The following is a 24881-nucleotide window of genomic DNA, read 5'->3' as shown; positions in this document are numbered from 1 at the left end:
TCTTGTTTCTCTTTGATTTAGATTACGTGTCTTTTGATTTTGATATGTTTGATTGTTTTTTATTGTAACAACATTACTTTCTCTTACTAGAGTTTTGCTGTCGATTATTTATTCCTTCAACCATCATCTAGTTTCAAAGATGGAAGACTTTAAATCGTTAATGTTAACGGTTGTCTCAATCCTGTTAACCATGGCCGTCATTGGGAACGCATATTATCAGAAGAAACAGTTTTATCCTTCGGTTGTCTATATTACTAAATCTAATCCATCTATGGCGGTAATTTATTCACAAGCTTTTGTCTTTGTCCTTCTTATGGGTACGTAATAATATGTGTATAACAATAACCTGATTCACTAATTTGAAAGCTTTGCAAATTCTGACCAAACCTGTCTCATCACCTCGTTGACATTAAGCTTGTTCTTATTCGCGAGTTACCTTTCATTCTGTATAATATTCAAAATCTATAATCAATGGCTTTTGTTCTCATTGGATATAATCATAAACTCTTCCCTTGTTATACATTTTCAATTATTGCTATCAGTCAAGAAGAGTCATGGGATTAAAATCAGTCTTACATAATATCTTTTGTACATTCCATATTGTAGCAATCTTGATAACGCTTCAGCCAACAGCTGATTTTATTATCAGTTACGGGTTTTTGTAATTTTTTGACGGAATTTTTAATCAATTATTTTCATTATCATTTTATCTACAGGTAAGCTAATGAGGAGGATATTCTTTGGTCAATTGAGAGCAGCTGAGATGGAACATCTGATTGAAAGAGCTTGGTATGCGGTTACAGAAACATGCCTTGCTTTCACTGTTTTCAGGGATGATTTAAGCCCGAAGTTTGTGGCACTATTCACCCTGTTATTGTTCCTAAAATGTTTTCATTGGTTAGCTGAAGATAGGGTTGATTTCATGGAAAGAAGTCCAAATATACCATTCATTTTCCATTTTCGAGTTATCTCGCTGTTATTTTTACTAGCATCGCTTGACATATTCTTCGTGAACTTAGCTTATTATAGCACAATGACCAGAGGAGCTTCAGTTCAATTAGTATTTGGATTTGAGGTAAATACATATCTATTTAATAATTAATCTATCTTTATTTTTGTATATTAACTTATTGATTTTCTATTCCTCATTAGTATGCAATTCTTTTTACGGCTGTTATCAACATAGTAATGAAATATGGCTTACACTTTATGGATCTCCGGCGTGAAAATCCTTGGGAAAATAAGGCTGTATATTTACTCTATACTGAACTTATAATGAGCGTTGGAAAAGTTTTTCTTTATCTCTCTTTTATTTCAATCATGATGAAAATTCACACCTTCCCATTATTTGCAATAAGACCTATGTATTTAAGCATGAGAGCCTTAAGGAAAGCATTCAGTGATGTCATCATGTCTCGAAGGGCTATCAGAAATATGAACACCTTGTATCCAAATGCAACAGCTGAAGACTTAGCTAATAATGATAATGTTTGCATTATTTGTCGTGAAGAGATGACTGGTAATGGATCAGCTAAAAAACTTCCTTGCAATCATATTTTCCACGTCTCATGTCTGCGATCTTGGTTCCAAAGGCAGCAAACATGTCCAACTTGCAGAATGGACGTTCTTCAAACCATAACGCCTCAACCGGCACCTCAACCAGCTAATCGACAAGCAAGACAAGGAGCTCCAGTTCTTCAGCAAGCTCAACCTCCTCTACCTCCTCAAGGTTTGTTGATTTTTCCGAAAGTATCATTTTTACCTGTTTTCATTCAAGTTTCAATACCAACTCTTCTTATATTTCTTTTAAAACTTTCGATTCTCCTCAAAGAATCTTTTCAGACTATCGAATGCGTTATCTTCTGATTTTTATGTTTTTGTTTTCATTTCAAATTTTTGCAGTTTTAACTTGAATTTTAGTTTTTGCAAGTGTCAATTGAATAATTTATGACTTAAGCTGTTTCAATAGCTTTGCAGAATAACTCTAAATATTCGATTACTTAACGTTTAGTTTCGTCATTCTGATTAAATAACTTTAAACTATCGTATTTCCTAGAAACTATGCTAATATCTAATTTGCAAGCAAAGAGTTATAAATTAGTAAGAAGTCCCATGACTTGAATTAATTACTGTGAATTCAGTCAATCAGTTTTTTACCAAATTATATTTATTCTCCCTACTTTAAGACTATGACTCGCTAAATTGCTTCAAATTATATTCTATAGTTATTGTTTATCGTACTGTATGTAGAGAGTTTTAATCCCTGTCATATCTTTATCAAAGAATTACAACCATATTCGATAGGAAATTCAGGACCATACTTTGAAGCAGATTTAGCAAATTCTTTGCCAATGCCATTTTTACATTCTGGCACCCTAAGTTACCTTGACATTTTTAAAGTTACAATTTATTTCTTTATTGAACTTTCCATTTAGAAACGGGAATGACTGTGATATCAATTCTCAAATTCAACCTGATGTAATCAGTTTTACTAACTACTCATCTCTTTTTTGTTTCGTCAAATAGTTCAAATTTTATTGGGACCTTTTCTGGCACAGTTTGCACAGCAAATGCAACAAAATCAACACCAAGCTCAGCCAGCTGCTAATCAACAACAACCACAGCAATCATCTTCAACTCCAGCCTCAACTGCAACTACCACAATCACTACAACCACAAATACAACAAGTGTTAATTCCGGTGCATCATCGTCTTCGCCGTCATCATCAGTTTCATCTGCGTCAGTTTCATCATCAACAACAACTACTTCTGGCAGTACTGCTGCAACAACTTCTAATTCATTACCTCGTTCATTATTCACTTTGCCCGGATTTCCTCATTTTATGCCTTTTGTGCCATTCCCTCCGCCTGTACCTCCCATGGCTGCCTCTCCACCGAATTTATCGCAATTAACCGATGAAGAACTCAGGCGGATGGAAGGTAACGAAAGAGAAGCTGTTGAGGCTAGAATAAGGTGTCTTCTCAACATAAAAAATCTTCTAGATTCTGCTGTTGCTCAACTTAACCAATATCAACTAGTCGCTGGCCCACTTTCGGTTGGTCTTGATCGACAAGGAGACTTGTCCTCCTCGTCAAATAACATCAATAATCTTTCATCATCTAATTCTAATTCACAGAAAGTTAGTCAAACTAATCATGTTCCAGATGATGTTAGGAAATTACGAATACAAAGGTTTTCACAAACAAATACTCCTATCGTCGATAATAAAAGTAACATTATTGGATTAAAATTAGATGTGAAAAATAATGATGGATCTAGCAATGATAAACCTTCTACGTCAGCATCTTCAAGTGATGGAAAATCTAATGCTGTTGGTGATGACGATAAAAAAGTGCCAATCGAATCAAAGCAAGAGAGTTAAATTCAAATAAAACCAGAGCATATGTTTTTTATTAACCAATTTAATTATAAACAGTAAAAATCAATCGAAAGAACTTCGATTTGGTTAAATACGGTTCTTAAGGCAAACAAAAAACTTCAAAAAAATGTGATTCATCCCATTAGCGATTTGATTTTTGCTTTGCTGGCCAGGTTTGAGTGACCAATGTCTGTTATGACCAAATAAACGTTGTTAATGATTGTAAAAAAAAGTGGATTAGATGAGCAACTCATTAATTATGAGATCTGAATGCGTGAAATTGAATTTGAGTTAGCAAATGGTATTTTCATGCGTCAAAAGCCTTGCCACTGTATTTGCTCTATCGTCATCAAAATTACAAAAAAAAATTGTATTTAAAATCTCTTGGAACACTTGGAACACTCAAAATCAAGTCTTCAGATCAGTAACATTATTTCGCCATTGATTCGACCATTCACAATTAATATGATTCAAGAAAGATTGTCACCACTTTTTGCTTGAAATAACATCAAACATCTTTCTTGAAATACACAATTTTTATCTTGACCTGGACTTTTTTTGAACTTACACACTAAAGAAAACAAAAATTCAATTTTAAATTTTGATCTGTCACACGCAAACTTGTACTTTATCAATTAATATGATATATTTGAATATAAATATATATTTATCAGTGTGAAAATAATTTCGGACAAATTTTGTTAGTCGCTCACATTACTTGGACACACACATCTTGATTTAGCCTATTTACTCTCGATATCATGTTGATAATCTTTGGCTGTCCAAGTTAATTGCCTCTTGATAACATTTTCTCAACAGCCATTTTCAAACAAGTCCCATTTTTAGCTAGAATAATCTAATTTAAAAATTGACCTTTGAGTCTAAACATTTGCCTAAATTACTCACTAATCAACTAATCTAATCTATTGAAACAGTAGATGGAGCCGTTATTTATTTTGGGTATTTAATTTAATCACATGCTCAAAACTACAGTCAACCTTAAAGTGCATTTAGTTAAACCAAAGATCTCCTATTACCGTCTAACTGACTAAAAGTTTGTATTCTTGTTCAGCCTATCTTATAAATTTATTTTTTCATCATTATTTTTTTATTTTAAGTTCTTAATTTCTTTTAATTAATTGACTTATAATGTCTGTTATAAATTCACATCCCAAGATTTTTGACTCAAGAAATCTGCAATCATGGGTGAATTGTATCATCAAATTTGAGTTGACTACTGGAGGTAATGTACTGAAATATACTCGAGTCTAATAGCTGAAACATCTTTTATTTTCTTGTATTGTTAATTCATTTATATTTATTTCATCATTTTATTTTGCTTATTTTGAATTTCCTCACCACCATCAGAACACTTAACTGGAAAACTACAAGGTCTTGATTCTAAAACAAACGTGTTTCATTTTGTCGACCGTAAGTAAAATTTAAATACACTTTCCCTCTTTTAATCCATAATATCCCTGATACCCCTCTTTGTTTTAACCCGTCTTTGATTCCCTTTCTCTCTTTCTTTCTCGCTCTTTTGTGATACAGTTAAAAAAGATGATGGCACACCTTGTTATCTCACACAAAATTACAGTTATCGTGATTTCCAGGGAAAATTTATCTGTCTCACACAGAATGTCTCAGTTGATATTGATGATTTTAAAGTTCATGCAGCTGAAAGATCTCTACTTGCCAAATTGGAGGAAAAGCCTGAAACATTTGAGCAACTTGAAAATGATGATGATTTTGAAGCTGATGTAGTGAAGCCTGTAACTTTGGATGTGCCGCCTTCAGCAGAAATTGAATTTGAATCAATAGAGTTTGATTTTGTTTTAGACCCAGAAATTTTTGAAGTTTCATGTAACGCCGTTGTCAGATTCGATTCAGTGAGTGATCCTAAACTACCAGAGGCCATTTCCACTCTTAAGTCGAGTTGTAAGGTTGGCTTCACTTGTTTACCCTGGAGTAATGAAAGAGATACTACTATTGATTTCGCTATTTTTGGCTGTGATAAAGGAACCTTTGTATTTCCCATTATTCCTGGTATGATGAACAAAGTAAAAGAAGTCTTGGAATCAGAGGATACTTGTAAAGTGATGTACAACTGTAGTGTGACTGCTGCCCGGCTTTATAAACTATATAAGGTTGATTTGAACAATGTAGATGATACATTGGTTTGGGATTGCGAGTTGGGCATGCGAAACCCCGGCAAATACGGAAGGAGAAAAGAAGAAATCAAACCTTACGACAAGTGTGTCGCAGAGTACCTACAAATTGATTTACCTTGGGCTGACAAAGAAAACTTTTATGAAGTTTGTGGTAAAGGTAAACTGTTATCAAAACCCCTTGATGAAACTGGATCCAGTTATGCTCGTTCATTGGTGATGCTTTTCAATGAGCTTCGCACTGAAATGTTGAAGCACTTATTCTTCCCAACGCTAATGAAGCAGTATCACTACTTAAATAATGTAAAATACATTTCACCACAAGAATACACTGCTCTCAGGTCGATGAAATGTTTCTCTCCATACTACTTAACTCAAGGTGAAATGGTTGACGTTGAAGGAATGAATTTTGACAGCATCCCAGTTATCTCAGATATTCTGAGTGAGAAGTTCAAATTTTACAACAAAGTTTTTTCTAGAAAAACTAAATCAGTCGGTATTCAGTGTCAACTAGAGACTCTAACTGAAAAATTGCCAAAAGCCTATTCTGGTGCTTCATCTAGGAAACAATGGGAACAGAACGGAGCTAAAAACGACTCAGCTATCTCAAGCGATGAGGCATCTCAACCAAACTCTCCAACTTCCACCTCATCTTCATTATCTCAAAGTCCTGAGACATCTCCACTTAAAAACGTTGCCCAATATCCCCATGGTAATATTAAGGATAATAATTCTTGTGCAATTAAAATTAGTCATCGTTTAATCCGTAAAAAGGACTTGCCTCTTAATCGACCAATCAGGCATGATGACTTGACGTATGAGGAAAAAATAAATAGACTTCCTCGGATCAATACGAACCGCCCAAAACACACCGATAGTGGGAAATTTATTGATTGGTCTGTGGTAAGTACTTGGTTTGCTTTGCTCCTATCTGAATGGTTTAAGTCTAATCTTGAATTTGTTTTATTTGTTGTCTTACCATAGGTAACTGATATGGCTGAAGATCGACCTGGAACATCAAAACTATATCCAGCTGGCTTCAATCTTCCTAATAATTGAAATTTAGATAAATTTAAAAAGAATCAATTTTATACTCCTGTTTTGTCAGTTTTTGTGCTACCATATATTGATATTGAATTGATAACAAAATTTGTTTATAAATAGCTCACTAGAAAATAAATTTTCATATTTATATTTATATTAATAAATAGCTTACTAGTTTGTGGTTTATTTAAGCCTGAAGCAATTTAAATCATAAAAAATGACAAATTTTGGAGGCATAAAGCTAAAGGAAATACATTTCCACTTTGTGACATATTTCTATTCCTCAGATTTGTCAGAAAAATCATAGTGATTGAATTGAAAATAATATTTTTTTATGAAAAATGATCAATTGTTTGTTCTCGAATTTTAATTCATGAAAAGAAATTTAAGATAGCTCAAAGGTCAGAAATATGGCTAAATATGGTATTTGAATCTGATTAGGATTTAATTTTGGCCAAGTCATTTTTTAATTGTATGTATAAAATTTAATGAGAATTATTCAATTTTTGTTTATTAAATCATGAATAGTAAAAAAATATATAATCTGATTACAAAAAATTAGTTTGAAAATAGTGTTAATGTTAACAGAGTTACAAATAAATTTACCACCAATGACCAATTATTGAAAACCTTGTTCCCCGAAGAAATTGAAGCTGAAGATAAAATGGATGATGTAGAAGATGATGATGGCTTGTGCACATCATCATGATCGAAACCATCATCGTGATTATGGTGATGATGGGCGGATCTCTTGCTTAAATTGTGGTGCACTTCAACGTGAGTCGATGATACGGTTCCATCTGATTTAGAAACAATTTTAACTTCTGGAGGAGCTGCATTATCAGCAATTAAAGACATAATGTGTGATAAAATAGCATCATCAGTACTGTTGGATGAAGATGATGAAGATGAAGACGAAGATAAACTCATGCCGTCAGATCCAAAGAAATCAAATGGATCAGAATTGCTAGATTCGTCTATTGAAACTGTTGATGTTTCCATTGATTCACCAAAGTTATTATTAATACTTGTTGTTTGTTTAACTGTTTCGGTGTAAGGTAAATGACTAGAGGATAAATCTGATGGATTAATTGAAGATGATAATGAAGGTGACATCAATGAAGTTAAAGACGAAGGCGGTGGTGATGAGGAGGAAGAAGATGATACAGGTCCTAAGCCATAGTGGGTTGAGTAAAATGATGGGAAAAATTGGTAATCCATAATCGGGTGACTAGTGATTATTGGGCTGCTGAAAAGGTTTATTGGCACCGTTGATGTTGGTAATATGATCGGTTTTGAACTAAATGGTATTCCTGTTAATCCTTTCTCAATTATTTCTGGACTTGCTTGGGAATGGATCGATGATGAAGATGGTATTGATGATGATGATGGTAAATTGTTGTTCAATGTTGACGATGCCAATATTGATGATGGATCAAAAACTTCTGAGGAAGTCATAGAGTCGACCTTTTTGTCCTCATTATTGTTTTCTTCTGATGAATCTTTTGTAGCCAGAGGGTAAACATTACTCAGTCCGAGAGATTGGTTAATCATTTTATAGATTACTTGATCAAGTAAAGATGATTCTTTTGAGTCAATTTTAGTTGAATCTGATTCGCCAGAGCTGTCGATGGCAGTGTTTGTTGGTAGCAAGATATTTTCCCATTTATCTTGATCATTTGTTGGTCTGTAACCCAAATTATTCAGCTCGTTTGGACTAAATGTTGAATTCATGGCGGCCAAGGTAGTTAAATAATAAGGTAGCTTAGTTGACGGTAATCCAGTATTTGGATTACGTTTCAAATCTAGATTACTATTAAACAAAGGATAAATATCTTTAGCTGTTGTCTGAGCTGGTTCCCTGACTGTTGTTTTTGGTGGCAAAGTTGTAATTGTAGTTGGACCCTTGGAGTTGATCAAGACTGGAAGGAAACCACCATGAAGATTGTCAGCAAGTTCAGCAGTTTCAACGGCAATGGGTGAAGTTGGATGCTTAGTTGTTGTTGTTGTTGTAGTCGATAAATTGGGTTTAGGTGTAGTTGATGGTTTGGTTGGAGGTATCATTGGGACTGTTGTCATTGGCTTTGTTGTGGGTGAAACTGATGCTGGTATCGTAGTTGATCGCATTGGTACAGCGGTTGTTGACTTTCTTCTGCCCATAGTACCAGATGGCAATTTATGAGTTGATTTTGGTACAAGTGAACGCGAAGGTGTAGGCGGGATTGGAGGTGGAAGTCTTTGTCTTACATAAATTGGGTTTCGCTTCATTGGCATTGGATTAAAGGGTGGAGGTGGAGGTGGCGCGACTGGGCCAATGTGCATATCTAAAGGTCTAATAGGTCCAATTGGGATATAAGGAAGGTTTGGTGTTACCGAGGAATACAAAACTGGCATTGAAGGAGTTACAAAACGAGGAAATGGTGAATATGGACTTGTGTAACCAAGAACGGGCTTTCTTTCTCTGAATCTCATCTCATTCGAATCGGAAGATTGTTTTGCTGGTAATCTTGTTGAGTTATTTTTGGTAACACTATTAACATTATTTATGTTGGATGGAGACAAAGACGCGCCTCGTCCTCTGTTATTAGATCCAGCTTTACGCTGTCTTTTTTCTGATTTACGACGAGGTGCAAGATCTAAACTTTGCGGAGATGCTATTCGAGTTGAATTATCTGCCAATGTTTGATAAATGTGTGTTATCGATGCTGATGCCAATTGATCACATGAATCAACAACTCGTATTTTCCAACCAAGATAACGATGAGTGTAACATTGATAGTAAACTGTGTCGGGTGTGTTTGCGTCTGGTTTCCATCTCAAGATTCCTGGTTCACCCGAGGAACATTGTAATGATAATGTTCGTTGGAAATCAAAGAAATCTTTGAAACTATCTGGTTGTTCTTGAGTTCGTGTATCAATTTTCCATTCACAGTATCGCCCTTCAGCTGTTGGAACCAATTCATTTCGCTTGGTTATACCGACTCCAGCAAAAATTCGCTCTCTTCTACGTTCTTCTTCTGTTTTATGGTCAAAACCGCCTTCAGGAGAGTCAGTTATGTAAAGAGGATGACGACGAGAAGAGTGAGTTTTGTCATTACCACCTTCAACAATGAATGTATATGTTTTACCACGTTCAACAGTTAATTCTGGAATAATCAATCCATTGATATACCAGGCAATTCCCCATCCAACTTTACCAGTTATTCCTTGATAACCTTTCTTACCTCCAACTGGTCCAATTTGGGCTCGAAATGTGTAATCAGAGGGACAAATAACGGGAGGAATTTCCCAGGCTGCTGATGTTGATGTTGACTGAGGTTTAGGTGATCGAGGAGGATAAGCTGATGGTGCATTGTTTTGTGGAGAGCCTCTTGAAGATGGAGAAGGTGTAGATGGAAGTGATGATGATGCTGGAGAACCCGATGATGAAGGAGAAGTGGAAGGTGATGATGCTTCTGAATTTGGACAATTCCATTTAGGTGTTCGTGCAAAATCAATGAAAACATTTCCTCGTGATCTCAATCTATGGTAAGATACTTCATCTCGATCATTTAGTGGACCAATAGCCCAGATAACTGCTTGATTGCCATCACTATAAACATGTTGATCAAATCTATCATCGACTGCTCAAGTAAAATTGAAAAAAAAGAACAAAAAATGGTGAAAATTGTGTTTATTGTGTTAATTCATCATCCTATTCAAAAATTTAATAATGATTACGGTTCATGCTAGCATTTCATTGAGTAATTTAAAATACTATTCAAAATTAAATATCTAAAGCTAATATTTTTCTAATAATTAATAGTAAAGATACTTGAACAAATCAAGAAATCTTAAACTGGTGATATCCTAGATATTTGAGGTCAGTAAGCCTTCGATAACACATTGATTGAATTGAATGTGTAAACGCTGTTAATCTGGGTGATGAAGTATTTTTGAAAAAAGCTTGAAAAATGCAATTGATAATTCCATTCATCGCTTCAATAGACTCAAATAAAGAAGAATCGGAAAGAAAAATTTTCAAATTGTTAACCAAAATTAGAAAAAAATTACACACTTTGATGTATCAAGGTTAAATAGTTAAACTATCGAGTGTCAATCAATACAAATAAATTATGCTCACCTCCTAATTGTGGTCGTTTAAATGTAACCAAAGTGAATCCATTAACCAGGGCTGCATGAAGAAGAGTTATACTATCTGAGGCACCAGAATATTTCAAATCAGGACAGCTTCCAGTTGTTCCAACGCACTAATTAAAATACAGAAATCGTATTAATAAACATTTCAAACCAATAATTTTCAATGACAAAATGAAAAGACAAACATTTGAAACCAGTTATCAAGTTAAACATGAAATGGACCATTTCAATTTGTATGCTATGAATGTTAGCACAAATTTTATCGTTACTTATTGTTATTAGAATATTTTAATGGAATTTGAGTTTTAGAGAAAAAAGATCAAAATCAAATCAATGGAGATAAATTGGTTGATAAAAAAAGGCTCATCAGAAGAAGTTTTAATTTCTCAATTTTTGCAACTCCCGTTGGACTCTTGTTAACATTAAAGTAGTTGATCCGTGAAGCAAAGATCAATTTGAAAACTATCTTAATTCTAATTAGGTTATTTCATGATGCTTGATTTAATAACAACGATGAAATTTAATCAGATAATTGATAATAATAAAATTACCTGTTCTTTACTGCCAAGATAATAATCAACAGCGTGACCTTTCCCATTGGGACCATACCAGGTAACAACAGCATCAGCTCCGACCATGTTTGATTTAGAGTCATCCTTAGATAGTCCAAAGGCCATATATTCATTTGGTTCTGTTTTAAATTAAAATTGAATAACATTTAATATTTAATGTATTTACAACAAATTAAAAATGTATTAGTTGAGGTGTTCAAAGGAAGATATAATACTTGTGTTGAATCCAACACATTTTCACAATAAGCTAATGATAGATGCAATTTTTAACGTAATATGAATATTTATATTTGAAAGAGGAAAACTAAAGGAAGGTATTGAATGAAATTCTTGAATTTAACCAATCCATGAATTTCATGGTCCGTTCAGGGTCAAAATCAGGGTCAGGATCAGGGTCGAATAATGTTATTTAGAGCGTGTTGTAACAAGAAACATGATTATATAAGAAGAAAGGTGAGCGCAAAAAAGAGGTGAAAAAAAAGGTTTCAGAGAAAACAAAAAGAATATCGTTTTTTTGAAGAATAATCATTTCAACTATTTAGTAATTTAAAATCATTTGATTTACCTATTTTACCGACAAGTTGCATGACAATATCATCACCATCCATTACCCAGCGTAACTCAAAACCAAGTTGATCATAGAGGACTTCACAGTTTAATTTACTCTGTATGGGAATAGATGAAGAAATGGAACAATTAACAAACAAAAACAAGTAAAAGCTGAGTAAACACATTCAGGTAATATTTCCAAACAAAAGTATCAATTGAAAAAGAACACTTTAAATCCTGTTAATTGTACCAATAAGATGATACAGATCTCTAATTCAGACAATTTACATTTGATGAGAATCAAATTTAAACATAAATGTAGTCGTTTTTCAAGGCTCTACTGATGATTGAGTGAACAGATCGAGATAACAGTAAAGCATTTATTTTTCAATGGAAACTATTGTTGTATTATTTAATGATTGTTGACTTACCTCGGGTTTAACTCCAAGCATTTTGGGCGATGGAGGAACCCTAATGTTTTGTGGTATCCGAGTGTTACCAAAATCAACTTGATACTCTTCACACCAAACACCAACCCAATCATAATCCCAGATTGTTTTACCCTCAGGTAACGAGATGACAACAGTTTCTCCGGAATATTTTCTCAATGGTTTATCTGAACCATTTTCATCTTTCAACCTTAAACCTGTTGAACTTTGCCTTGGACCAGGAGTGACCCACCAATAACCAGCAGGACCTTGTCCATCATAATGGAAGTCATTGATGAGAAAAGTTTGAGCATCGACAATGGTTATGGGACCAGATTTAACACCATGCTCCAATTGGGACAATGGCCTTATCTCAACAGGTGTAGGTATAATCAAATTACGGGGTATATTGATGTGTCCAAAATTGGCTTTAAATTTACGACACCAAACTGAAAACCATTTGATATCACGGAATGTTTTGCCCTCCGGAAGACGCAGCACAATATCTTTTTTGGTATAAGCACCAAGAGGTTTGGTTCTGGTTAGGAAAGAAAGAAAATGCAAAAACAAAAATATCAGTAACGGTAGGTTCATTAACGGTCATTTATAGTCTCTTATTATTAAATATCGTGTTTTACTCGCTGTTTACCTCTTATTTCATAATGTTCAATATTGTCTTGGTTGTTGTTGCTATTAATAACATTGTAATGGTTATAATTTATACTATAACCCTCATTAGCCTCAACAATATTAACAGCTTTTTTGTTTGATTATCTAATACCTATTCAGTTGTTTTTTTATGACTACCAAAATTGCAATTTAATTAAGGTGAGGCCTGAGTTTAAATTATAACGAATGTTAAGTTTTGAATTATCTAAAGCAAAAAGATTGTTAAGTTGATCATCAAATAAAGTAAAAACAAATTAACTAACAAATCATTTGTTTCTTGCCTAATTTTTTGAGCCTTTTGATGATCTTTTTATGTAAAGTATGGTGCTTTTCACCCAATAACATACACTAATAAAGCATAACGCAAGCGAAATGTTCATAATGAATTGATTCATCGCTAATTTTAATGTTTATTCAATACTCATTTCTAATTATTTCATCATTGCAATTTTAAATTAAACACAACAAAAAAGCTATTAATAAAATCACATCTAAACTGTGAACATGAAACGTTTCGGGTTTGTTTAACCCGGCATAAAGCTACAAACAATATACATGTTAATTTGATTAAAGCTTTCTTAAGTCAATAGATTAATTAGTGAAAAGCTAATTGATAATGAGTTGTATCAAAAAACAATTTAAACAAAAGGTCTTGTTAAAGATGCATTATCTGAGCTTTAACATTTTGTTTTCACTTTTCAAGATGACTTTCATTTGTAAACAACAAACTTTAATCAATCTAATTAACTTACGATCCTTTCTCATCAGGCACAATGAAACCAGTGACATCAGGGTTAGTTGTGGTTCCTGCCCAAAAATAAGCATCAGGAGCTGATCCATCATAACTGAAGCCTTTAATGAAAATTGTATTCTCATCCACCGAGAATACATCTCCGGCCACATTGTGTAAAGTTGTGTCTAATTTGCCAATATAAGTACCATAGTATGGACCTCGCTGTGATTGTCCAAGGATTAACTCATCTAATTAAATTAAATAGAAAGAAAAAAAGAAATTAATTTTTATGCAAATTGTCATCGGAAGATAAAGTTGAATCAAGCTTCAATAAAACTGGTTTTGAAAATGGTTGCTTTTCCCTCGCTTTTCACATTCAATGGATGAAAACATGAGAATAGACTTTGAATCAACTGAATCAGTTAATGATTTACAACAATGAGTCAGTAATAAAGTTATATAAGGGTTAAAATTTGACCAAAAGGGTCTTGTTTGATTTCAAGATTTCATGAGCTTTGAGTTTATAAATCAAACATCTTGGGTTTTGTTTTTGTTCTTGAACCAAATATAGTTTTGATTAAATAGATGATCAATCATGAAATAAATGATACCAAACATATTGATCAAAAGAGAAACATTAACATTTAATTTGGTTGTTTCGATCAGAAATTTAGCTGTTCTAAACTCAATAACATATCATCATTTATATCATCAATAACTATTAACGTTATTGATGGCAAATCAATGGTATGAGATGTTGGTTAACATGATAACTAAAAAACAAAGTAAACTAATGGCTTTTGGTTAATCATTAAAGATCTGACCAACACAATAGATCAAACAAAATGAAACCATACTTTCAGTAGTGTTAGGTGTTGATTAAGTCTCCACTCATTGAATCAACATCATGGTTTTGATTAATTGCCGTAATTTGCTCTCCATTTGACTTGAATTCTTTATTCCATTTTTAAAGGTAAAACCACAAGCAAAATGATGAAGCCAAACTTGATTCAAGTGATAGCAATGTGGATAAAAATCAGGAAACTAAATTTTCACGATCAATATCAGCTGTTAGATTGAGAAAAGTTTACTTCAAATCAGACTAACCATCCAGTTAACCACAGCTAATCTTAAGGTCATATTGCTAAGTGTCTGATGAAAACCAAGATGTTAAGTATTATGAAATTTTTGATACACTAACACCAAGAATCTTTAAATGTTGCCGAATACCTTGATGACGGTTATGATAATCATAATGATGACAACAAGTCACCAATGTTAATCAGCTTTATGCAACCCAAAAATACTGTTAATCCTATTTAAACTCAATCCGGTTACATAAAGATTATTCCGGTTACTGGTGACCGCATTCCAATCGACTGATTATTTATCATAAGATAGTTAATTTCTCATCTTCTTTTTGGCACTTCATTTGATTGAGTTCACCAACAGCCTTGTTTTGCTTTTACCACAAAAGTGTAAATTAAGGCTTTTTTTCTTGTAACCAAACAGTTAAAACGATGATAATAATGAAACTAACCAACACCAATCACCATGTAATCATCAGCTATGTTAATCACAGTAGTTTATTTCATAACATGATTTACCTTCCTTTGAGAAGTTGCAGTTAATTATGAGAAATGTCAATCATCACTTAATACAGTAAAATTAACAGCCTAAAAAGTAAAAAGCCAACAGCAAAATCCAATAGAGAAAGAGACAGCAATTTTGTTAAATTATTCAATACAATAAGATGTTGATTTGTAATAAATTTGACAGTTCAATTGGCTTGTTGTTAAACTCGGTGTAACCTCAATTTAAGGGTTTGATTGTTTACAGTTAACAATTTGATTAACAAACAAAAACAAAACAAGAAACATAATGAGTGAAGGAAAAAAAATAGACTTGAAAAACAAAAGCAAGAGAAATTTTTGAAACAAAACGGAAAGTTGCAGTTTATTAAAGCAAAAGCAAACTTATTACAGTTTTGCCCGACAGAGGGTCGAGGCGGAAAAGATCAATCGTAGAGCTAATCCATCTGGTGTTTTTACAAAAAACAAACACCCATAGCGGTACATTCCACCGCTTTAAGTTTACAAAAAGAGCATAAATAAATTGAATAATTGAATCATTAAATTACAGTTATTAAATATATTTGTCCTGATTCTTTCATTAGTTTCATGTGGTCGTAGATTTTCTACTGTTAAATTTTCAATATTGAATTCATCTTTAAAATTTTTAGCTGTTTAACAGTTCTTATTTAGATGATTAAGGTGCTGGTGATATGTATACAGGATCTTGCTGAGTGCTTCAGATAGTCATCCTGAGTTTGACCAAGGTCAAGGCAAACATCCTAGGGTAAACCATTTCCACCACTCAACATGGTCAACACTTATTTAGTTTTAAATTAAATAATTTTGTTGAATAATTATTTATTAATTACGTAGAGTTAGACTCATCTTGAGTTATTTAGATGTTTGGTTTTTGGGCTAATAGATTTTTCTCAAATTTCCTGTGTTCCAGGTTTTGATTTCATGTTTAATTTAGTAGTTTGATTTTATTTATCAGTTATTTAATTAATAGGTTATTTGTTCAATTATTAATTTAGATTTTGATATTGTAAGGTCACTTCACAAAGGTCACCTTCACTACCCAATCCTTCTCCTGGTCAGAGTCAGTGAAGCACATTCTGAGGCCAAAACGACATAAGATCACATATAATAAATATATATAGAACACTCTAAATCACAAATAATTAAACAATTATTAATATACAATAAAAGTAAAAACTTTAACAAATTAAAAATGCATGTTAAAGTTGATTGAAAGCATCAGTTGATTGATTGAGAAAGGGAAATTGTGATAATTACAATCGGTAATATGACCATTTAGTAAATTTATTTTTAGCAATTTTAAACATTTTAACAATATGTTAACCATTAATGAAAGTATTTTTGATTTTATTTTCTGATTTCTCACACGAGAAAAGTAATCAAGCAATCAAAGACAAATTATGACAATTATACCTTCTTAATACAGTTTTCACTGGTCAGCTGGCTATGCCAGTTTGATGCCCTTTATACCTTTAGCTTTGGGAGTCATCATTCGGCTTGATTTTTACTTTTCCTTCTGTTGATGTGTTAAAATAATCATTTAATCGTGAGTAATCATTAATTAATGATAATTATAAGTTCAATTAATGATTAATGAATGCAATCTAAATTTATATTTAATCTAAAGTTGAAATCACTTTACGTCCAACAGTTAAATCCTTTTCTTCATCGGATGGAAGGCAAAAAATGGCTTCCCATGCTTTCTCCTATCCATTCAATCCTTTCTTCTGTGTTTGTGTAAAGTAATTGTTTTTTTTTATTAACAAATCAATTTCTTGTCGATATTTATGTCAATATATTTTGATACCTTTATTTTATAATCACCATCATCATCATTCTCACAAGTCAAACTAGTCATCATGGTTTAAGTGTAAGAAAAAGCTTGTTTATTAACAATCCAACGTTGTTAGCGGAACTAAACTCACTGTTATTTGTGCGTTGCTTATAAAAATAACTTTTTCTTTCTCATCTCACCTTGCCCATTATTATTGAGATTATAATTATTATCTTCTTATTCTTCTAGAATCATCATCATCATCATCTTGACTTTAACTGACAATCAATTGGCAATAACTTTTCAAATCAACACCGTAAATATAATATGTATATTTATATGTGGGTTATACATGGTACATCAATTGACCCTGATCTTGGATAAAGCAAAAGGGAACACAAAAGGAAACCAAAGATGAAAAAAGATGACTTCTTGCTCTCTCCCGATCTTTTCTGGCCATCATATTTTCATCTTCATTTACAACGAAGAAAAAAAAATATGATGAAAAGATAAAATCAGCACGAGCATAAACTTGTTATTGTTATTATTGGTAAAACCTGAATTGATTTATTGACTGGTCAGATGAATGTGTAACTGACAACCTTTTACCTTTCATCAGCTTTTTTTATCATCACTCTCATCTTCTGGTTCATTCATCTTCAGGCATTCATCTTATTCTCCATTTGAAACAATTATCGATCATCATCAGTGCCTTACATTATCATATTTAAAATTATGACCATTATGAATGGTAAATATTGACCATCGTGAAATAAGATTCACCTAATGACAAGCCTCCAACAACAAAGGGACCATGAAATAAACAAACATATCACTGTCAATGTGATTATTTTTCATGACTATTATTATCATCTGATTATTGTTGATAAAGGTCAAATCGTGAAGTATTTTCAACATACAAACCTATTTAACGAAATTATTTCCAATAACAATCAATAGTAATATATGATATTAAGCCATTTGCGATTTTTGGTCAGTAATAATATAAAGCGATTGCTTTATCAAGCCAACAATATTTCAATAATATTGAGACAAACTTGTACCCGACTCATTATCAATGTTTTTTCACCTAATATCAGCAATTACACCTTGATTTAAGGTTATCCACTTTTCCCTCCAACAAAATCATGAAGCAAAAAGTAGACGATGGGATACAATAAATTATGAGAATAACTAAAAAAGGTTATTATTCCGTTTTAAAGTGTAAATTTTAGCACGCAATCTAAAAAGCTTATATTAATTATGAGAATGGTTAAGATATTGTGTCTAATGTGTTTGTAAGCATAATCGATCAACTAGTCAATAAAAGAATGGCTAATAATGATTGAATAGTTTTCACTTTGAGTTGAAATGGAATTGAAATAGTGATTGAAATTGAAAGAAATGAGCAATCAGAATTGATGATACATGATAAATTCAACGATAGAGATGAGAATGATGATCACAACAAGCTGAGCAAAACATCTTTGGTTAAAATTGATTGATTAGACATAAAATTGATTTTATAATTGAGAAGCAAACCAAAAAAGACTTGAAGTAGACACAAAAACCAAACAAAGGTTTAATCAAAACCATCGACATCGATGATCCAAGTAACCTAATCCAGTTATTAGATGACCGTTAATCAATGAATTAACCAAACACACAAACTTATAATCAAAAATTGAATGAAGATGATCAATAAAAATGAATTATCAATCAGAATTGATTAGCAAAAAAAGCCAATAACAGCTGATAAAAAACCTAAAGGCTAAAGGCTTTTTTGTACGCGGCAAGTTCAAATGTTCAATTTAATTTCATTTTAATCAGTTTTTGTCGATCAAAATTAATTTTTTATCAACATGAATTATTAAACTAACAATTCAATGTTAATGACAGTATCAAAAAAAGTAAAATGCAAGCCTTAGTCGACTCTGATGGTGATGTTGAAAAATATTGATCGTCAAAAGAGGTTGAATGATTCATCGGAAGATGAAAATGGTTAAGGGTAAAGGCAAGAGATGTAGTCATCTTTTGTCCTCCCAAATGTCTTCCATGTGTTAACCTTATACAATCTAATGAAAGCTGAATCACAATCATCATCAAGAATTGACATTTTCAACAGCAAAAGCTGTAAAACACTTTGATATAAAAATATTTCTCATCTTCAACCTTTTGTCATGATGATTATGGATAGGAATCAACAACATTTTCCCATTTTGTTCAGCTTGTTACATCCATTTAACCCTGAAATTGATTCAACATCTTCCAACATCATTCCTCTTCATCGACCCTTCACTGATCAATAAAATGCCAATTCAACTCTAAAAGCATTGAGTAGCATATGAAAACAGCCCAAATCTAAATCATGATAAAGTAAATTAATCCTTCATCGTAGCCCTTATTTACTCGTAACTTCAATCAAATTGATTTTCAATTGTCTTTTCACCTTTTCTTCACCATCTTAATCAATTCCCATGTAATCCATTAGAAACGGTTAAACACTTTAACTGATTAAATTTGCAAATGGTCAACAATGGGACAAATTGTTTTCAATTAAATTTAATTTTACAACCATTCTATTAAAAGAAATAACAATTTGATGGCAAAAAAAGGTTCATCTTACAATACAATGTAATACATCGTGATGTTAAACCAGTTAATTTATTCTTGATTGTACTTTTTAACAATAACTAAATGTAATGATCATTATGATTATTTGAATATTAAACCATAAATGGCCATTAAAGTCAACAATTTAATATACAATGACCTGTTTGGGTCAACATTCAATTTACTTGTAATTTTTCAATAACAACAATCAACCTCTAATATGATTATTGTGACAATCAGATTGAAAAAGCAAATCTTGAACAATCAAAACGAATCTAATTGAAATGACTTTAACCAGGAAAAAAACCAAAGTAAATGGTGAAATTGATTTACCCATTGGGATGATGAGAGTTTTAATCATGGACAGTAGAACAATTTAATTGTTAATTTGAATGCAAATTAACTGGCTTGAATATAATTAAAAGGAAGCAACAATGCAAGTTGAAGAGCAAAAACCAAGTGGCGATTGATCATTTTTCCTGTCCAATAGCTTTTAATACTGACAATTAAACGGTCAATTAAATGAGTCAGTTTATGCAAAAATCTCCAATCCATTTAAATGACCCAAATTGATGAGACAATTTAGCTGACAAATTTTGAGCAATTAACTCGGAAAAAATGGGAAAACAAAATGATCATCTTTTCTTGTTCATCTTCAGGCAAACTTTCAACGTTAATATTAATATTAAGGGATTGGTTTGTTGCTCAATGAATTTGAATGATAATACTAATTACAGTTTAATCAAACAACAATTTAACTTGGAAAATGGAAAGCAACAAAAATTTAAATTAAACATTAAAATTGATTATTTTACTTCTTTTTGATGCCATTTTTCAAGTGAAAGTTTAAAATATTTATAACCAAATGGTTAAATCGACAAATTGCAACTATTTTGAAATTGATTTAACAGTTAACTAAGCACAGTTTAGAGACGATAAAGAAAGTGATTAGAATTGGTGAATTGGTTTGGTTAATCGACAATATCAGATGAAATTGATTCGATCTTGAAATAGAGAAAATTTTGTTCAATCGAACAACAATTTGACTCGAAATTTGAAGTTCAACCTTTTTAGGAACACTTTTAGTGGGTCAATTTGTTTAAATTGTTGACAATCAAAATGAACAAATTTCTTCGTCACAATTGTCAACAGTTAATGTTAACAATTAGCAACAATGGAAAGCTCATCAAATGGAAACATAACAAAAAAAGTTGATGAAAAAAGCAAATTGAATTGAATTTTTAGATCCAAATAGGAATGTAATCTATTTTGATTGTAATTGTTTTTTTTGTTGCTTTAATCATGAAATCTATTCTTGAAATGAAAACTAGAAGATGGGACAAAATTGCAAAATAAACCAGTAAATTGTTTCAATGAAAGTGCAGTCAACAATTTAGATTGTAAATGAAAAACTGAAATGATCTGGTTTTGATTAAATATGTAATTCATATTTCATCAAATATTTATGAAAAGGTAAATATAAAAATCATTATTACTCTCATGATATGAGAAGGCCGTAAGGCATAGAGTTTAAAATAAGTTTAAGGTAAGAAATCAATTGGTCGGAATTGAATTCTCAATCAACGTTTTCTTCATCCTTATTTTTACCATCCTCTTCATCATCATAACTATTTGCATCATCGTTGCCGTTAACAACCTAAAATTACGGCATTTTCATGACCTAGAACCTTGCCGGCTTAGGTTCACATGTAGACTTGTAGGTTCAGTGGAACGGTCAGTTTCTTAAGGATTTTGCTTTCATCTCTTTAATCATACAGAATGGCCAACTGTCACCGTTCCTCATTATCAGCATCATTATCAAGTTAATAATGTTACTTTCATTTAATAATGCAAGGTAAAAGATCACGAAATTCACGTTAGTATAGAAACGCATTTTACTTTCTCATTATGTTTAACATTGAATGTAATATTTTGCATGGAATTTCATTAAATTTCAATTTTAACATTTCTGGCTAATTGTTGGTGAAACACGGAATTAGAAAGTTTCTAAATATAAAATCAGTTAACAATTTATTACGTAAAAAGTAAATTAAATTGTGTCTTGATGTTTCTGTTAATTATTTTGGTAAAGCAACCATTTTCATCTGTTAGGAGTTTGATGAGAGTTGGAGTAAAAAACAAGACTTACTTTGAATGATTAATCCAAGGGTTATTAGAGTTATCCTGGCTAGTATCATTTTAATTGATTCATGTGATGGATTGAAAATTATTGATGATTAAAATGGTGACAATTAACAAAAATATGATCAAAAACAACAAAAAATTTGTTTTCTTTGATGCCGTTCAAGCTTAAGACATCTAATGGTGTAACAGAGAGGGCGAGAGTTGAAGGCCTGCGATTGTTTACCAACACATAAGTAACAAATATGATGGTTAACAATGATCTAACAATTAATTGGTAGTCATTAAACAATTGTCAAATGGCGAATATCCTGGTTGCTTGTAGAGACGCGACTTGATTCACTGTTTAACTCGGTATAAGTGTCCGAACGTTGTCTTGAACAACTACAAACTTGAATTTGATGTTGTTTCAACTGATTGCTGTTGTTGGTGGTGATGATGATGATGACCAAGAGCACTTTTAGAGCACCGTTATACTCATCCAAGAGAGATGAATAGAGAGTCAGTGAGTCAGTGAGTGAGAGAGAGGGCTAGAAACAAGTAATGATAATAATGATGATCAAGTCCGGGAGTTATGTTTATTATATATATATTTTTTGCTACTCATTTAGTAAAGGCACAACGCCATTTCAAGTCTCACTCTCTTTCATCTTCATCTTCAACTCCCGTTCAAGATCAGCGACCCAGAAAAGACCGACTCTCATAGAGAGACGGCCAGGATGATGATGATGATGATCAAGTCAATCATCATCCTCTTCATCTTCATGCCCATCGTGATTAAAGCCTGAAGCATAAGCCAACGGACATGATGTAATGATAATATAAATGGACGTTGGGTGCAAAAAGATGAAATTAGGTATATTTGGTTTTCCGTTACTATGTGGGCCTGATAATCAAGATAAACAATTGATTTTCATTATTTACTCATAAACCTCATGATCAACATTTATAATTATTTCAACTTAAATTGCTTTATATAATTTTTGCTGTTGGTCAAGTTGAAGTTTGCTGTAGACATGGTTTAAGTGTCTTTAGGTTTTGGAGCAGCAAAGTCAGACTTTTGGTGTTTCCTTTTTGTTCATCATCGACCAATAACCCTTTTTGAATTGTTGAGCAGTTGTTTTTGTTGTTGTTTTTCATGTCCAAAAATTATCCAATAATTAAAGTTAAGATGAGCTTGATATCAATTTAAAGATTGACCTTAAACAGGACCTTAAACATCGTCATCTTGTTTCATCTTAATACAATCTTGTTGAGTCTGTAACATGATGACAAAATTAAATGTACGGTTAATGATGATAGTGATGATGATCAATGAAAAAAGCGGATAATAAAAACAAATGATGACAATGAAAGAGGATTGATGAAAGTTGAAAATGAAAGATGAATGATGAAAAATGAAAGACGAGAGATGATGAGGGATGAAAATGGTGAAAAGATAAACAAAAAAGCAACAAACTCGTATTAAAAGGGAAACCTTGATGATACATAATGATGATTGGGAATGGTGAAGGTGGTGAAGATTAAATGATAATAAATTAATCATTATTATGTATCTCAACACAATCTGATTGTCTTTTGCTGTTGTACTCTTTTTGAACACGAAGAAATCGATTTGTTAACCATAAACTATATTGACCTCATAATGTTAAACGGTAAATCCTAATATTAAAATGGCTTATCCATTATTAGATGTATAATCATTTTCATTCATTCATTAAGATTTCCTCTCTCAATAAAAATGGGAGTGTGAAATGTTTAATGTTGTTGATAACAAACCTTAAAATGAAACCCAAATCTAATCATATTCATCTTCATCCTCATCAACTGATATGTAATAATCATAACAGTAACTCTCAACTATATATTTTAACACTTATGAATTTTGTTCATTCAACAGGGTCAGTTGGTAATACAATCCGTATATAATTGTTTGATTGGACATTAATGAAAGCCCTTGAAGCCAATTGGGTTTGCAGCTTGAATATCTTTCAATAGTCCTGAATGGCCAACTTATCTTCTGGTAAGTATTCAGTCCACGGGATTTAAGGTTAGTTCATTGGTCATTTATGGCTTTGTTCAGTTACAATCGGTCCAGTGTTAATCACAGCTGATATGAAAAAAATGAAATAAATAATCTGGTAATTCAAACAACTAAACAAGTGAATTTTGATTTACTTACTTCGCTTGATCTCCGTCCTTTTTGATTATATTTTTATATCCACGTTATTTATATTAATTGATCGTCTGTATATGATAACTTTCAACTGTTGTTTAAACCTTAATTATTAATATAATAATAATTGGTTTGGTTGTTAATGGATGATACACAACTGCGTGAGAAGATGAATTAAAGGAGAAAAAATGCGAAAATAAAAACAAAAAATTAGCGTAAAAGTGAGAAAAAAACATCAAATCTCTTAATTAACATTACAATCATATTGCAGGATGTAAAAGCTATTGATACTATTATAATCATCATTAAAATAATTGTTATTATTGGACCCAAAAATGGTTAACAAGACAATCAACGTAAATAAGGAGTCGGAAAAAAATGTTGAAAGTAGCAAAAAAGACTTCACTTTTACAGTAGAGAATACGATTTAAGAAAAGCTTCAAGGCATTTGATTGTAACACTATTAGCTTTGTTTACTTAATTACCTTTATTGATTAACATGATGATTATAAATTTAAGGTTTATTAATAACAAATTAAAGGCAACTTTCACTTGGAGAGGCCTGTTTAATCACAAAACACGATTGAAAAAAAGTAAAACTGAAGGAAAGCATACAAGATGTTGGTTAGTTGCATAGTTGAAAATAGCCAAATTTGCGTTGATATGTTGATTAAATTGTTAAAGTTGGTAAGGTTATGTTGTCTGCATTGTCAATTGACCATTCACTTCAGGTCAATATTGGATTATTTATTAGTACATTTTATTAAACTTGAATCAAGTAAATAACAACAATCTAATAAACAAGTAAATTTAGTCTGTGCATACACTCAGTGACTGGTCACTGACTGGCTGCAAGTTTTACGCGGTCTTTCTTGCTTTG

At 32.0% G+C, this 24881-nt stretch overlaps 3 protein-coding genes and 1 long non-coding RNA gene across 5 annotated transcripts; 3 read left to right on the top strand and 1 right to left on the bottom strand.

Annotated features, from left to right (window-relative positions):
• Positions 1-31: 31 nt before the first annotated feature.
• sip3 (septin interacting protein 3) lies at positions 32-4040 on the top strand. Its single transcript, XM_015931009.3, has 4 exons — positions 32-317; positions 717-1075; positions 1153-1729; positions 2527-4040. The coding sequence occupies exons 1-4, from the start codon at positions 140-142 to the stop codon at positions 3381-3383; spliced, it is 1971 nt and encodes a 656-aa protein (XP_015786495.1). The 5' UTR covers positions 32-139; the 3' UTR covers positions 3384-4040.
• Positions 4041-4381: 341 nt separating this feature from the next.
• LOC107363368 (uncharacterized) lies at positions 4382-6756 on the top strand. Its single transcript, XM_089268406.1, has 4 exons — positions 4382-4623; positions 4749-4811; positions 4932-6451; positions 6533-6756. The coding sequence occupies exons 1-4, from the start codon at positions 4530-4532 to the stop codon at positions 6605-6607; spliced, it is 1752 nt and encodes a 583-aa protein (XP_089124532.1). The 5' UTR covers positions 4382-4529; the 3' UTR covers positions 6608-6756.
• A 298-nt stretch (positions 6757-7054) lies between these two features.
• Positions 7055-24833, bottom strand: LOC107363706 (uncharacterized). 2 transcript variants are annotated; one of them, XM_015930975.3, is made up of 10 exons: positions 24487-24833; positions 24008-24158; positions 23605-23935; positions 21833-23083; positions 13703-13931; positions 12285-12819; positions 11870-11969; positions 11284-11423; positions 10716-10842; positions 7055-10215 (listed from the first exon to the last, which is right to left on the bottom strand). In XM_015930975.3, exons 4-10 carry the CDS (start codon positions 21879-21881, stop codon positions 7151-7153), a joined length of 4245 nt encoding a protein of 1414 aa, XP_015786461.2. In that variant the 5' UTR covers positions 21882-23083; positions 23605-23935; positions 24008-24158; positions 24487-24833; the 3' UTR covers positions 7055-7150. The 2 variants fall into 2 exon arrangements, with proteins under 2 accessions (XP_015786461.2, XP_089124530.1); XM_089268404.1 differs by lacking the exons at positions 21833-23083; positions 23605-23935; positions 24008-24158; positions 24487-24833 and adding an exon at positions 14541-15564.
• Positions 16629-17933, top strand: LOC107363707 (uncharacterized). Its single transcript, XR_016199311.1, has 3 exons — positions 16629-16842; positions 16948-17166; positions 17320-17933. It is a non-coding gene; the product is annotated as an uncharacterized LOC107363707 (long non-coding RNA).
• Positions 24834-24881: the final 48 nt, after the last annotated feature.

Source organism: Tetranychus urticae, chromosome 2 (assembly GCF_039701765.1).
Source record: "Tetranychus urticae isolate SD_2017Ah chromosome 2, NJAU_TeUrti_SD_1.0, whole genome shotgun sequence".
Taxonomy (NCBI): domain Eukaryota; kingdom Metazoa; phylum Arthropoda; class Arachnida; order Trombidiformes; family Tetranychidae; genus Tetranychus; species Tetranychus urticae.
This window is presented reverse-complemented; position numbering and strand designations above follow the sequence as displayed.